Source organism: Apodemus sylvaticus, chromosome 3 (assembly GCF_947179515.1).
Source record: "Apodemus sylvaticus chromosome 3, mApoSyl1.1, whole genome shotgun sequence".
NCBI lineage: Eukaryota > Metazoa > Chordata > Mammalia > Rodentia > Muridae > Apodemus > Apodemus sylvaticus.
The window spans coordinates 61,967,909-61,984,364 of record NC_067474.1 but is presented as its reverse complement, the minus strand read 5'-3'; the positions used below and the strand labels follow the sequence as shown (position 1 = coordinate 61,984,364).

The window sequence follows — 16,456 nt, the reverse complement described above, 5'->3', positions numbered from 1 at the left end:
TGAAGAGAGCTTCAACAATAATGCCAACTTCCTTTTTTTTATTTTTTTTTATTCGATATAATTTATTTACATTTCAAATGATTTCCCCTTTTCTAGCCCCCCACTCCCCAAAAGTCCCGTAAGCCCCCTTCTCTTCCCCTGTCATCCCACCCACCCCTTCCCACTTCCCCGTTCTGGTTTTGCCGAATACTGCTTCACTGAGTCTTTCCAGAACCAGGGGCCACTCCTCCTTTCTTCTTGTACCTCATTTGATGTGTGGATTATGTTTTAAATTCTTAGGCAAATGGATGGAGCTAGAGAACATCATACTAAGTGAGGTAACCCAGACTCAAAAGGTGAATCATGGTATGCACTCACTAATAAGTGGATATTAACCTACAAAACTGGAATAGCCAACTTCCTTAATGTCCTAAGAGGCAATGCCGTAACCTCCACAAAGCCAAATCCCAGCTGCTGACTCAGAGGCTCTTGGTGGTCCTTGCTCTAGAAGCTTACTGGTAACAGTTGCGCCCTTCCATTGCCTGATGAAGTCGATACTAGGAAGTTGGCAATAGTTTATTTTATAGCCAGGTACACAGTAGTCCCCTAAATTACACGTGTGTGTTAAACACTTCTGGGTATGATATAGATGTTACAATAAAACCGTAAGTAATGTACAACCTCTGCTGCGACACCTTTATAAAAGAAAATGAATGTGTCTGTGTATCTGCTTGGACATGTGTGAAACACCCCTGGAAGAGTAAACAAAACCAATCACAGTGATTAAGGGCAACCGAGTGAGGGCGGGGAGAAGGCCTTCCACTGCACAGCCTCTCCAAGCTTTTCAATTCCTAACACTGTGAATGTCAAAGGCATAAATGCATGCATACGTAAGTGAAGAAATGACTAAATAAAATGACTTCTGTGATTTAGGGCTACGATTTTGGTAAATTGCAGTTTCCGGTCTTTAAAATTGGAACAATACCTCCTAACACTGCTGACAGAATCAAATAAGGTCCGGGAGGGGGAACCCTTTGAAATATTTCAAATGGTTTGTATACTTGAAAGGCATCATTGTACCATCATTCAAACTTATCTAACCCTTGTCGTTCTTTCTTCTAACTCTGCACACAAAGTACCATTTCATCTCAATAGTTTACTTAGCAGTTAGGAAAACACTGACTTAAACGAAAGCTGGTGAGTTTATTTAGATTTAACAAACACCTAATCAAGCCTGTCACAAGTTCAATACATTAAATCCTCACAAGTAGCTGTAAGTGGATAACAGATCCAAACCACAGAATTCTATTAACCTAGCAATGAAGGACCACAGGAAGCCCCCAACTTGCGGTGGTTTGAATGAGAATGGCCACCACCCACAGGCTCATATATTTGAATGCTTGATCCCCATTTGGTGGGACTCTTTGGGAAGAATTAGGAGGTATAGTCTTGTTGGAGGAGATGCATCATGGTGGGGGTTGATTCAAAAGCCCATGCCATTCCCCATTCCTGTGTGTGTGTGTGTGTGTGTGTGTGTGTGTGTGTGTGTCTTCTTTCTTCCCTCCCCTCTCCCTCCCTCCATCCTCCCTTCCCACTTCCTTCCTCCTTCTCTCCCTCCGCCCCCTCCCTCTCTCTTTCTGCACTTGTGGTTGTGTCTCAGATGTGAGCTCTCAGCTTCTGCTCCAGTGCTATGCCTTCCTGCTGCTAGGCCCACCTGCCACAATGGCCGTGGACTAAACCATTGAAACTGTAAAGACCCAAATGAATGCTTTTATGAGTTGCCTTGCTCGTTATGTCTTATCACAGCAATAATCTTATCACAGCAAAGTGCCTAGTCTTAGGGACCTTACAACCTGCCAGTGGCCGCATGATATAAAAACATAGTGCCACACAGATGCTGTTCTTCAAGACCAAGAAAGAACTCATAGAGACCATGGAAAATGCTTCCAAGAAAACACAGTGACATTCTACCTAATTCACACCTTATCTCGATCTAGAAGGAATGGGTTAAAATAGATAAACAGGTATGGAACTCCAGACAAAGGGAGCGTGGGGTGGAGGTGGGGGGAATGAGGCAAGAAAAGTGTCCAAAGACAATGTAAAGACATTCAGCAGACAAGAGGTTGTGGAGAGATGAAGGTCTGTACCTTAAAGACAAATCTATCAAGGGAAACCTTTACTGGAAACCCTCAGAAGTTATTTTTAGAAAAGAACCTGTTTTTGCTAATATCCAGATTACACTTCACATAAAATAAATACCATTGAACGGTATTTATTTTCTATTACCAGCAGAGAAAGAACTTAAGATTATTTTTCTATAATAGTCTAAGGGACCACAGTAGAAAACTAAACTAATTGAGTTTTATTATCTGACACACAATTTCATACAGGTGTACAGTATTGACCCTATTCATCCCCTTACCTCTCTTCTTTGCCTCCCCCCCCCCCCCATTTTCCGAGACAGGGTTTCTCTGTGTAGACCTGGCTGTCCTGGAACTCACTCTGTAGACCAGGCTGGTTCAAACTCAGAAATCCGCCTGCCTCTGCCTCCCAAGTGGTGGGATTAACTGCCCGTCTTTCCTCGCCCTCTCATTCCCCCTGGAGCCCTTCTTTAAGGAAGTCCCCCCCCCTCCCCACTGTTTCTTGTATTTTCAGATGTGAGCCTAACCTTTAACAGCTGAGCCATCTCTCCAGCCCCTTGTCTCTTTCTCAATGACCCCCAGGAAGGCAATTAGGGATGCTTGCATGTGTAGGGTGTGGGGTTATTCCTTGATCATGGGCAACTTACCAAAAGCTACACCCCTGAAGAAAATTCATGCCCTCTCTCTCACCCCCAGTAGCCATTAACGGCCAATAGCTCCTCAGATAGCTGTGGGGCCTTGTGAATCCCCTCACTTATTTTTTAAGTCTATTATTCTGAATGTCCACAACCAGGCAATGCCAAATGACAGCCATCACTGACATCTCTGTGTGGAAACAAAGCAGAAAAAAAAAAATACAAGAAACACATAAAGCTTTCTGAAAGAAAAGCAATGCATAACCACAGCAGTGCTCCCTTTTGCAAAGATTTCGCTGCACTTAAGGGAGTCATCAGACATTGCCCTGGAATCCGCCAAAATAAAACAGCAGCAGGCAGACCAAGATGTCCAGCAGGTGAATTAGCCTGCTCTGAGTGCTGTCTGCCTGCCACACCTGTACCAGTCTCAGTTATTTATATCATGCAGGGGTAAAAAGGAAAAGCAGCCCCCAAAGAGCCGATCGCATCAAACACACACGAGAGCAGAGACTATCTCCATAAAGCACAGCACACGAAGCTCAGAGAGAGCCTTTGGAGACTTTTATATTTCACCTGCATTGGCTCCATGCCTGGAGGTGGGGGTGCAGATACATCAGACTATTCCTAGGCAGGGACTGGGGTCAGGTGCACAAAGGCACCAAAGGGAAGAAGGATCCTATCATTAGTAGCCACACTGCTCAGAAAAATGGCTAGTAGCTGACTTGTAGCGAGAACTAAAGCCTTGGCCAAATTAGAAATGTCCTTGAGAAGGGGAGATGGGCGGGAAAGTAATGCCAAGACTATACAGCTTAGAAATATGCCTTAATGTAGAGGGCATGCTGATCGCACGGTTTAAGACTGAAGAAGCCATTCAAGAAGGCCCTAGACTTCACAGCCCCCGCCCTGGAGTACTGAAACCTCACTCACAAGGAAGCGAACTGCTGGGTTTGGAACCTCAGCTGCATACCTCCAGATATAAATTCAAAAGGTAAGTAATGAGAATGCAACCTCCAAACCTCATGCAAAGCTCGGGCACCCCAGGAGAAACACAGTCTGCCTCAGGAAGAGGGGCAAATAGCTCAGAAGTCATTTAATTTGGACTCTTTATTTTTAAATTGTGTGTACTTACAGTGTGTGCCTGTATGTGGGTGTAAGTACAGATGCCAGAAAGGCTCTAGGTGTTCCATCTCCTAAAGCTAGAGTCCCAGGTAGTGTGACCCACCCTACATGGGTGCTGGGAACTGCACTTGGATCCAGGGCAAGCGCAGTAAGTGTACTTAATTGCAGAGGCTGAGCCATCTCTTGCCCCAGTCATTTAAATTATGAATGACTAAAAATAGCCAGCAAGCAGGCGAGAAAGAAGGTAAGTGACAGAGATTGCAATCATTTCTGAGTAGGAAAAGTATAGGCTCATTTGACATTTAAGTTATTCCTAAACTAGAGGCTGTTCATAGACTCTCATTCCGTGTTTGAGGAGGCAGAAAGGCAAACCTCGGTCAAGTTCACTGACAAGGCACACTTGGCAACACCATAAACAGCAGCTAGCAGCCTGACAGAAGAGAAGAAGGCTTTGTTTGGCTTTTTGGGTTGGGTTGGGGGGGGGGGTTGGTTGACTGTTTTCTAAGACATTCTCATCTTACCCAAGCTGGCCTCATATTCACTGTGCAACTCAGGATGACCCTGAACTTCAGAACATCGTGACTCCAGTTCTTGAGTGCTGAGATTGCAGGCACGTCACACCAGTCTGTTTATATAGTGCAGGGTATGAACCCTGGGTTTAGGCAAGCACTCTACCAACTGAGCTATCCCCAGAGCCAGAAGTGTGTGTGTGTGTGTTTGTGTCTGGGTGGGTGTACATGTGTGTGTGCATGTGTGAGAGTGTGTGTGCACATCTATTCACAGGTACACCTATGCATGCGTGTGAATGTATATATGCATGGGAAAGTCAAAGATCAGCCTCAGGTGTTGATCCTCAGGAGCCATCGCCCTGTTTTGTGAGACAGTCTCTTCCTAGGAACTGGAGATCACAGCTTAGTCTCCAATGGCTAACCAGCTGGGCCAGGGACCTGCATGTCTCTCCCTCTCCAGGGCCAGGGACCTGTGTGTCTCTCCCTCTCCAGGGCCAAGGACCTGTGTGTCTCTCCCTCTCCAGGGCCAGGGACCTGTGTGTGTCTCTCTCTCCAGGTCCAGGGACCTGTGTGTCTCTCCCTCTCCAGGGCCAGGGACCTGTGTGTGTCTCTCTCTCCAGGGCCAGGGACCTGTGTGTCTCTCCCTCTCCAGGGCCAGGGACCTGTGTGTCTCTCCCTCTCCAGGACCAGTGACCTGTGTGTCTCTCCCTCTCCAGGGCTAAGTTTATAAACATGCACCATCCCACCCAGGTTTTCACCTAAGTCTTGGGATCAAACTCAGCTCCACACACTAGCACATCAAGTACGTTACCAACTGAACTGTCTTCCTATCCCAGAAAACTCATTTTACAAACACAAGAAGTCAAGTAAAAAGCAGAGTGACAATTCAAGTGTAACAGAAAAAAAGAAAAAGGAAAAAAAAATAGTCCCACCAGAACCCTCACACAGCACAGCAGATAAATTCTTTGTCAGAGGCCGGCTAACAGCAAGCCTCTCCAGGCTGCTGAGCTCATACTCCCCTGGGAAATCAGCACAGCACCCCCTGCCCTCCAGACAACTGCCAGGGAAAATTAGGTAAGAAACTTCAAGAATATGCTAAAATGTACATACTCACCTCAAGAAAGCAAGAGAAGTCAGCTATGATGCCGCATGCCTAAAACCCTAGCACCTGGGAGCCTGAAGCTGGAGGGCTGGGAGGTTCAAAGCTAGGCTAAGCTAGTTGGTAAGACCTTGTCTTAGGAGAGGAGAAATGAGGCTGGAGGGGGCGTGGCTCAGTGTGGGCAGTGCTCACCAAACAAGTATAAGGACCTGAGTTCAAATCCCTCAGAAAGCAAAACACGGTAGACCAGATGTGTAATCCCTGTGCTCCGAGAGCAGATGAGCAGCAAAGACAGGAGACTTCTAGGCCAGGCAGCCGGCAAATGCAGTAGCAGAAAAACACAGAGAAACAGAGAAACCTCCGCCTCAAGCAAGGTGGACATGAGAACTAAAACAGCTATCCTCTCTCTGACCTCCACATGGGTCTTGGCATGCACACATCTGACATGCAAACAGACTTTAAAGGGGGAAGGGGTGTGGCTGGAACGAAGGACTCTGTGGTTAAGAGTGCTTGCCTCTCTGTCAGGAGGACCACAGTCTAATTCTCAGCTAATAACTCTCCGTACCTGCAGCCTGCAGCCTGCAGCTCTAGGGGACCCAATACCCTCTTATGGCTTCAGAAGGTGCCTGCAGACACATGCACGCGCGCGCGTGCACACACACACACACACACACACACACACACATTAAAAAAAAAACGAAATTTTAAAGGAAGGAAATGTAAAAGGACAGATTTATTCAGTAAATTAATTAAATTTTCATTTAAGCAGCTGAAGTTAAAAAATGTGGCTCTTTCTCTCAACAAAATTAATTCCATGGTACCACTACTCCTTCTTCTTCCAAAGTCCTGATTTTTTTTAATGTATCGATTAACAATAGAAGGAACCTTAAGTGTAAGAAGCTAGATAGATTACGCAGCATTCCTTCTGACAGCAAAGATATTACGAAATGAGAAAGATAAAACATTTTAATGGCTACCCGCATCTAAAACTATGTGAAATATATAGCTATGATAGTTATGTTTGAGAGCATTATCTTTCAAACCGTAAGTCACACAAGTAGTGGATTATGAGGTCCATTTGTGGACCGCTATGGTATCGCTTCCTTTGCTACTGGCTATGGCAAAAATGCCTGAGAAAAGCAAGAAAAGACCGGGAAGCCATGGTGGTTTGAATTAAAATGGCTCATACAGTTGAATGTTTGGCTCCCAGTTGGTGAAATGTTTAGTGAGGATTAGGAGGTGTTGGGCAGGGCTATCACTGGGGGTGGGCTTTGAAAGCCAGGCCCTGTCGTGTGTGTGTGTGTGTGTGTGTGTGTGTGTGTGTGTGTGTGTGTGTGTGTGTCTGTCTGTCTGTCTCTCTCTCTCTCTCCCCCCCCCACAGCAACCCCCCACACCAGCATCTGCCTCCTGCCTGAGGATCAGTTCCAGTGCCACACCCGACTGCCTGATGCCACCCTGCCCACCATGATAGTCGTGGACCAACCCTCTGAAACTGTAAGCAAACCCCTAGTTGAATTCTTTAGTCTTTACATTGCCTTCATCAACGATGTCTTTTCACAGCAATCAAACAGTAACTAAGCAACTAGTAAGAAGACTTGCATCGCAGTTAATGATGCAGACCATCGCGGTGGGAAAGTCCTAGCAGTGGTAGCCTGAGGCAGCTGGCTGCTCACATGGCATCCTGTCAGGAAGTGGTAGTGCTCAGCTTTATCCTGATCATCTGGCATCTCCACATTGAGTGAACCGCATCTCACCTCAGTTAATTCAGTCTAGAAACTCCTTCACAGATGTGCCCAGATATTTGGCCCCTATATAATTCTAGACCTTATCATGTTCGCCTTCCACTGTTGTAATAAAACACCACGACCAAGCAACTTATGAATAAAAGTGTTTAATCTTTACGGTTCCAGAGGGTGAGAGTCCATAGCCATGATGGTGGGAAGCACGGCAGCAGGCCGACAGGCATGGCACTAGAGCAGTAGCTGAGAGCTTACATCTTAACACGGTAATGAGGAATGTCCTGTGCTTTTGGAACCCTCAAAGCCTGCCCCCAATGACACACCTCCTCCAACAAGGCCACGCCTCCTTATCCTTCCCAAACAGTTCCACCAACTGGGGACCAAGCATTCAAACATATGAGCCTATGGTTGCCGTTCTCACTCAAATCACCACAACCACCAACATGTTTTAGGAAAAGGAGACTGAAAATATTAGAGATATTTTTAAATGCATTACACTTAGTAAAGGGTCCCACAGAATCCTGTTCAAAATATTTAAGTATAATATAAATATGTAGGAGGAATGATAGTTAATAATGCCAACATATTTCTTTTTTACTTTTAAATTTGTTTATTTTAGCCGGGTGGTGGTGGCACACGCCTTTAATCCCAGCACTTGGGAGGCAGAGACAGGCGGATTTCTGAGTTCCAGGCCAGCCTGGTCTACAGAGTGAATTCTAAGACAGCCAGAGCTATAGAGAGAAACCCTGTCTCGAAAAACCAAAAATTTAAAAAAAAAAAAAAGGATATTTTATGTGTTTTGCCAGCAGGTATGTATGTTTAACACATGCGTGCCTGTTGTCCCTAAAGAAGAAGGCATTGGATCCCCTGGAATTAGAATTACATATGTAAGACACCATGTGGGTGCTGGCAATCAGACCCAGGTCCTCTGCAAAAGCATGTACTCTTAACCACAAGCCGTCTCTCCAGTTCTGGTGAATTTCTCCAATGGAGTATAGTTTTAAAAAAAAGATAAACCCGAAAGCAAGTCCAAACATAAAGGTGCATAAATCCTAGCATCTGGAGGCTGCAGCAGAGGAAGACAGACTGTCTAAAACCAAACGGGGTTGTATAACAATAAATTTGGAAAGTCACTGATAGGAACTTGCTTCCGTTTCAGACAGCTAAAGTTCACAGCCGCAGCCAGGCATGGATATTTCATAATCCCAGTACTTAGTTGACTAACTCAGAGAGATCATGAGAGGCCAACCTGGACCATATGAGACCCTGCCTGGAAAATCATCAACAGACAATCCAATGGCTACTGTCCATATTCCCACATCCCTAAGACCCATGCTGGAGCTCTGCAGCACACTAGGACCACTATCAGCTCAATTAACTTTTCATTGATTTTATGAAAAGACAAGCATAAAACCCAGACTCTTAGCATAAGGAAAAGACAAGGCGATGGAACTGCTGATTACCCAGCGCACATACATCCTGAAGCAGCATGCTTTTTACCACCTAAACATGTGCAGTTATGTCTAAGCAATCATTTGTATGTGAGTGGCATACGTGTGCACATATGCACACTTGTAGAAGCCAGGAGGTGTGATATCTTCTATTTTTTTCGATTTATTTGTTTATTTTATGTATATGAGCCACTGTAGCTGTCTTCAGACAGACCAAGAACTCAGCATCAGATCCCATTACAGATGGTTGTAAGCCACCATGGGAATTGAACTCAGGAACTCTGGAAGGGCAGTCAGTGCTCTTAATCTCTGAGCCATCTCTCCAACACCAGGGTGTTTTCTTTTCTTTCTTTTTTTTCTTTCTTTCTTTCTTTCTTTCTTTCTTTCTTTCTTTCTTTCTCTCTCTCTCTCTCTCTCTCTCTCTCTCTCTCTCTCTCTCTCTTTCTTTTTTTGGTTGGTTTTATTTCGTTGATTGGTTGGATGGTTGGTTGGTTGGTTGGTTGGTTGGATTTATTTTTTTCTTATTTGTTTGAGACAGGATCTCAATATGTAGCCTTAGAGGGCCTGAAAGTTGCTCAGTAGACCAGTAGAACTCACAAAGATCTGGCTGGCTGTGCCTCTCGGGTGCTGGGATTAAAGGTATGTGTCTCACCATACCTGAGGGTATTTCATTTATCACTCTCACTATATTCCCCTCAGACAGTCTCTCACTGAGCCTGAAGCTCAGTTTCTGTGAGGCTGCTGGCCAGTGAGCCCCAGGATCCTCCACGCCAAGGAACAGAAACATGCAGCCACGCTCTGCTCTCCTAGCTGGGTGCTAGGGACTCAAGCTTAGGTCCTTATGCTAGCTTAGCAAGTATTCTTACACACTGAGCCATTTCCTAGCCCCTAAAATAAATTGAGTGATAAATAATGGAGGGAGAGTAGTTGGCTTCTGTGGACGCCTGCTCTTACACCAAGGCAGACATACCCACACATAATTCAAAGTAAAACATTCTTTAGAACTCAAGACTACTAGCTAAGGTCATATGTATGCATGTTTTAGTTTTCTGTACCAGAAGTTCTCTGTAGCTGCGTTGTTAGAGCTACAAGACCTTCACAGAGAGCTTTCTTGGAATCAAAGCCCATTTAAAAGTAAATTAGACAACGTCAACGTTGTTACACTCACACGCAGTAGTAGTTTACAGGCTAATCCTGTAAATGACATTTCCTTTTGCTGCATACCAACAGTGGTATCACTGTCTGGACAAATGTGCCAAGCATTTCTTCAATGTTTTCTTACTGTCTCATCATCTCCTTGCCTGGCCTTGACAATTCAGGGCAGTCCACGTTCTCCTCTGCCTGGAGGTCAGCCCTTCCCTGGTCGGCGCCCACTCCCTATGCCTAGAGCTGGTTTCTACATAAAAAGGGACAGCCAAGAAATATATAATATAGGGCTGGAGAGGTATTGTTAAAGGAATAAAAACCAACTAAATATACCCAGCCAATCAATCATGGGCAAATATGTAGCCTATGAAAACTATTATAAAACTGTCCTAAGGAAAAGTCATGAAAAGAGTGATTCACACACACACACACACACACACACACACACACACTGCTGTTCCACTATGCCTTATCATTAGTAACACTGGAGGAAGACAGCATAATATCTATTCTGGAAATACATATTTCTCTCTGTCCTACAGACCACTGTCTTCTTTTGATTAAAAAAAAATAGTTCTCCCACATCAAATCCTTGTAATGGACATAAACGCAGGCCAGTCCTGTAAACAATGTGTAGAAACAGCACACATTAGGATTTCTGAAGTCACCAGGTGATTGTGGCTCATGCCTTTATTTCCAGCTCTCTTGAACTCTCTGAGTTCAAGGCCAGCCTGGTCTACAGAGTGAGTTCCAGGACAGCCAGGGCTACACAGTGAAAAACCTGTCTCAAAAAAACAAAACAAACAAAAAATTCTGAAGTCACTTCCCTAAATCCATTTATACCATGCATTTAATTTTACCAAATGCCACCCAAACATCTGATATTATGCTGCTAACATTGAAAATGGTATGGTCTTGATTTATAAACTCACTCTGGGCATTAATGCTAATTAATACACTGTTTTGATGAGAGACATTTAAGCGCTGAATAAAACATAGGATCTGAGAGTACAAAAATATATACAAAAGGAGTAAAGTACAAATCTCTGTAAAATGTGTGTTCTTGAATATGCACTAGAGGAAACAGAGGAAATGATGAGGCTACACCTAGCTGTCAGGTCCGCAAGTCAGTATCAAAGCTTTGAAAATCAAATATGCACAAAAATTATGCACCGTAGGAAAAGGGAAGAACAAGGCAGGGACCACGGAACATGGTTCTGATGAAAGGGGAGCTCGGCCTGACTGCTGACAGGTGCCAGCTTGCCACTATTCTACCGAATCCGACTTCTTACAGGGAACCGGTGGGAAACCACGGCGTCTGCTAGCCATTAAACACCTTGGTGTAAGCGGAACACAGATAAGAGAAACAATATGAACGGCACAACTGAGATTTAGAAGACTTAACTCCCAATTATATAAAATAATTAATACAGCTGCATCTTTGAAAATTTTTTGAATTTTTCTGAGCCCACGAAAATACATTAAGTTTTTGCGTAAAGCTGCAAGAGGAGAATCAGAAGCTGTGCATTACAGGCACTAGCAGAGTGGAATGAACAATTCAAAACAGCAGTCTTGATGAATAAATAATTATTAATATACACAAAATTATTTTAAAGGACACAGAACTCAAAAACTGTAAACGGATTCTCGTTCTAAACATTTAAACAGTTACCGTATCAGCATCAACTTAAAAAGGGAGTCAGTCAAACATAACATCTACAGTTAAAGCGTAAGTACGCATGCGCAGAACCTTCAGGCCTGTGTGGAAAGCTCTTCCCCATCACGTGGGAAGTGGCTTAGAAAGCAACCCGCGCCTTTCCCCGCAACTCACCCAACGTTTTCCGCATCCTCGTCACACTCAGCCTTGTACTTGCACGGTCCACACTTGGAATGTTTCCTGTGAGCCCCTGCTCCCGAGCCTTCCTCCTCTGCTTAAACAGAAAAGTTAATCTTTCAACCGGAAGTTGAGATGGATCATGTTTCAGAAGCCATTATCTTGTTTTGAAGGAAAACGCGCCCAAGCTTCTGGAGATAATCACTTCTAAAAAGTCCTCAGAGTTAGAGGCAAAAACTGCCGCTACTACTGAACAACATATCCCGAGACACAGAGAAGTTTGCAAGATCACGTCTTAGGCTGTGTGTGCTGGGACAATGCAGAAGGTTTAATACATGAATTTCTAAAGAATTTAAATCTGAGTAGGAGAAAATAAAATCCAGTCTGTGACTATCCTCGCCCTGTGGAGACTGACTGGCACCGATGCGCTGCGACACAGCCCGCTAGAACGGTATTATCATCACCTCCCTTCACACCAGCTCCACACCCAACTTTCTAAACACATAAAAACTAACTTCACAGCTAAAAGAAATATTTGTCTCTAATTCTGCATAAGGAAAGGGGTGCTCGTACAAGGCCCCCTTCTCTAGTTGGTCCACTCAGCTTAGCCAAAAATACCCAGATGTAGAAACCTTTGAGTCTCCTATTTCCCAGCCACAAAAGGAGCACATATCTTTGCACACAAAAAATAATAAAATAAAATAAAATAACTCACAGCCCCCAGTCAAGGGAGGGAGGGCATCCTGTAAGTGTGGGCCTCAACTAGAGTGGATCTTTGCAGCTCTCTCAGAGAGGGCTAGGAGGTCAGCTGTGAGGAAGGAGTTTGGCCTCCAGGTCCTTGGTATAGAATTCCATTATCAGGGCGCCAGTCGATGATAACGTATCAAAAGGCAGGTCTACAGATAATACCTAACCTTCCCAGTGTTTGCTATCTGCCCAGCTTATCTGGGAACACTCAAACACAAATGAATACCCAAACAGATTGCAACGATCATGATCGTTAATAAGTCTGAGACCTCAGGAACCATCATGAAATCTGGACTGACTGAGCTAACCACTAAACTTTCCAATGCATGCTCCCTTGAAGGCTGGAAACAACAGCAAAACAGTCAGGACTGTATTCTGTTAGCAAATCTTTGGGAGCATCTGGGGTTCCTAATGGGACAGTGATCGCAGGGACCAGGTCACATGATCTCTTAAAATCTTTTCTTGCTCTCAGATCTAAAATTCATGAAGCTAGCTTTCACACATGATTACAAAGCTCCCACTTAAACACCATTTGAATCAAATCCTATTGTTCAGTAGCTTTTATCATTTCCTTTCTGGCTGAAACGCCCATCCTTGAATTCCTCCCCGTAAGTGTTCTGTTCTCTACAGTCCTTCAAAGTCCCTTCCAACTCAGAAAATTTGGGATGCTATGAAATACAGAGGAAAGAGCAGCAAGACAGCATGACACAGGGCTTTCTCTGGCTAGGATCATAACTGCCGTTGATATTGGGCTGAGTTCTTCCAGTGAGTCTTTTACTATATTCTCGGGGTACCTCAAATATTATTTTGCATAGAGTAGATAGGAAGATTTACAGCTTCATTAAACATGAGGCAGATTAGCCATCCCCCTTCTGGTCCTGCAATGCTATTATCAAATACAACATTTTTAAACATCAGAAATGAAGTTTCTCTGAAATAAAATTTAAAACAAATTTTTTAAAGTTTAAATTTAACTCTCAATTCCACCAGAGCTGTTGTGGGTTTTCTCTTATCTAGACACAACTTACTATAGTTTTTCTTTTTAAACCTTGTTATTCTTAAAACAAAAAACAAAAACATTATGAGCTACAATTTTAAAAAAGAATGGAAGCAAATAAACGATATTTCAAATATTTTGAAGCCGTGTTTCATGATAAAAATCACTTGTGTGGACAATCCTGAGCAGACATCAGCTTGTGTAAGGTGAATTTAACAGGCGCTATGATGGGTTCCCTTTAGTCTGACAATTCACCTTCAGTGAAAACGGTGAGGGGCAAAGACTGAGTTACAAGAACCACAGCAGCCTTGGTGGCCAGGGACAGGGCTCCCTGTAAGGAGGGTGGTGGTGATGGTGAGCCTGCGGCTTTGCATGTCATTAAAAGTCCTAGAGCAAGGAACTTCAAGTGAGTGAGCCCTGTGGTGTTTGAATTACATCTCAGAGTTGTTAAACATCAAAGGAAAACAAAGGCCTTCGGAGCTGAGCTGGATGTGAGAACCACGCCTGGAATCCCATCACTTCAGAGGCTGAGCTACACGGTGAACTAGCTCTAAGCCAGCCTGAGCTACGAATGGACTCTCTCAAAATAGCCATGTATTTGAAACTCACCTCCTTCTCCAGATCCAGAGCCGTTATCTGAGAAGAGAAACAACAAATGTAAATATTTCTCCTGGAGAATCCATCTTTTCAGAGAGTAACATTTCTTATCAAAAACTGTGGTAACCAGGACCACAGATTCCTTTTCTCACATTTCTGACAGACAGCCAAGTTTATTTTCATATGTCTACTTTAGGCTGCACAGGGTAAGCAGCCTAGACACAACCATCGGTCTTTCTTATATACTTGAATACATTTCTTACATCTCAGAAGTCAGCCAGCCAGGAAATACCCAGATTCCGTGTAACAAGACTAAAAAAATGCTATGAACCATCTAAACAGAAATGATTAGCCCACTCATTTAAAAGGTAAAAGGAAATTTTAATTTTGTTAGGGCTGGAGAGGAGCTGAATAAACTGCTTCTAGTAGAAAGATAAAGGCTGAGTCTGGCTCCAGAAGTCTTCTTAATCAAATTTGTGGATACAGACAAGAGGCCAAAAGGCTTTAAAAAAAAATCCCTAAGGTTTAGCAATGAGAACTGAGGGGTTGAATGTGCATAGTAATGATAAAATTAACTTCCTCTAGGAAATCTATTCAGGATAAATCCCAGAGAGAGATCAGTCTAAAATGTAATTAATGTACAATTTTTTTTAAATTGTAGTGCTGGACCTTGTACATACTAGGCAATCACTCCTCCACTGACTGAGTCACACTCCAAACCCTAAAGTTTTATTGTATAGGACTGGAAGTACCAATATATAACACAGGGTGAAAGCAGGAGACTGTCATATCATCAGCCCGGAGCTGTAAAAATCAAAAATAAAACAGAGAAGGCAGATGAAGATTTTGACACTTTAGTGACACTCTACAGGGAGATGGTATCTTGGCCCCAGGGAATTCATTCTACTCTTTAAATCGTCTCTAGAATGGAAGGTAATACTGAATACCAGTCCTTTCCTCCAAACTCCACCAAGCAATAGTCACATCCCCAGATACGCAACAACAGGGGATTAGAATCCCTGACAGCAGCAATGCACAGGATCAGTGTGGAAAGTTTTCAGCTGCATTCCGTTTGCCGATCCTGTGAGGCTATGTCCTGAAAGGAAAGTGGGGAAGAATGGAGGAAGAGGAGAGTAGAACTGAATTATGAAAACTAACCCTTTTCCCTTTTATTTCATGTACTTTGGTTGGATACATATTAAGTTCCAAGGACTGTGATAAATTTCAGTGATAAGACACATACCTAGTACATGAGACACTCACCTTAAACCTTTTTTTCAAGTTGTGTCCACTTTTGATAAATATATATATGTATATACATATATATACATACACACACACACATATAAAACTTCACAATTTCCTTGTTCATAAAGGATTCCTAAACCCATACGGGGCCTGGAGAGATAGCTCAGTGGTTAAGAGCACCAACTGCTCTCCCAGAGGTCCTGAGTTCAATTCCCAGCAACCACATAGTGGCTCACGACCATCTGTAATGAGATCCGACACCCTCTTCTTATGTGTCTGAATTGAACAACACTGTACTCACATATATAAAATAAATAAATCTAAAAGAAAATAATAATCCCTAAATAAACTAAAAACTAAGTACCCTGATAATACAGTAGTTTTCCTTATTTGAATTTTATCAGTGATGCACACACCCGTGACTCTATCCCAGCCCTGAGAAGGTGTTTTGCTTCCCTAGACAGGACACACAGCATCCTGGTTGAGAAAGCATTTGTGTGGCTATAAGCAAGCATATCAGGAAAGTGAAATGGAGCATGCTACAGGCATAGGTACACTGAAGATAAAACAAAGTTCCTAGAGAGGCTGGAGAAGGACTTCAGAGTAAAGCCTCAAACAGGATTTTTCTGAGTAGTTGAAAGAGAAACTATTTCAAACTCTCAGAATAGGACACCTCTAAAGACCAAAAGACATGAGAACACTGGGCCAGTAATCAAGCAACAAAGGCAATAAGGTACCTCACTGACTCGATATTCCTGAGCTAACCAAGCCCAGAAGGCGGATATCCACGTAATGAACTAGAGAAATGAATGTAGTTCTCAGAGCCATAGTGGCCTGCACAAAGTTACGTGGTCAAAGCTGGGACCGCTTTAACGTGAGGCCTTCTACTCCTAGTTTCAGGGTTGTTTGCAGCCTGCCACTAACTTCCTGTCTAACACTCGCTGTCCAGTAAAGCGCTTGGTGTCTTACACACGTGCTAATAAGTGATCCATATGGCAACAGAAAGATTCTCCAACGTTTCTAGATGGAGCCTGAAGCACAGGGAACTTACAGAAGTACATGAGGACACCCACGACAGTCCAAGAGCACAATACTTGCTCTCAGTACCTAATTATCTTGTGTACAATAAAAATTTATCCTTGTCCAAAGAGGTCTGGTCCAGTTCTCGGTGGTCATTTATAGCATACCTGATAACAGTGTCTGTCAGGAACAGTT

General features: G+C 43.5%; 1 protein-coding gene across 2 annotated transcripts in view; it reads right to left on the bottom strand.

The window, feature by feature from the left end:
• Positions 1 to 16,456, bottom strand: part of LOC127680792 (tomoregulin-1) — a 127,524-nt gene that overhangs the window by 36,356 nt on the left and 74,712 nt on the right. For both annotated transcript variants that reach the window (XM_052176483.1, XM_052176484.1), the window contains 2 exons: positions 14,006 to 14,032; positions 11,650 to 11,746 (listed from right to left, as the gene is read on the bottom strand). In XM_052176483.1, the coding sequence (XP_052032443.1) occupies positions 11,650 to 11,746; positions 14,006 to 14,032 (124 nt within the window). The remainder of the gene's footprint in view (positions 1 to 11,649; positions 11,747 to 14,005; positions 14,033 to 16,456) is intronic.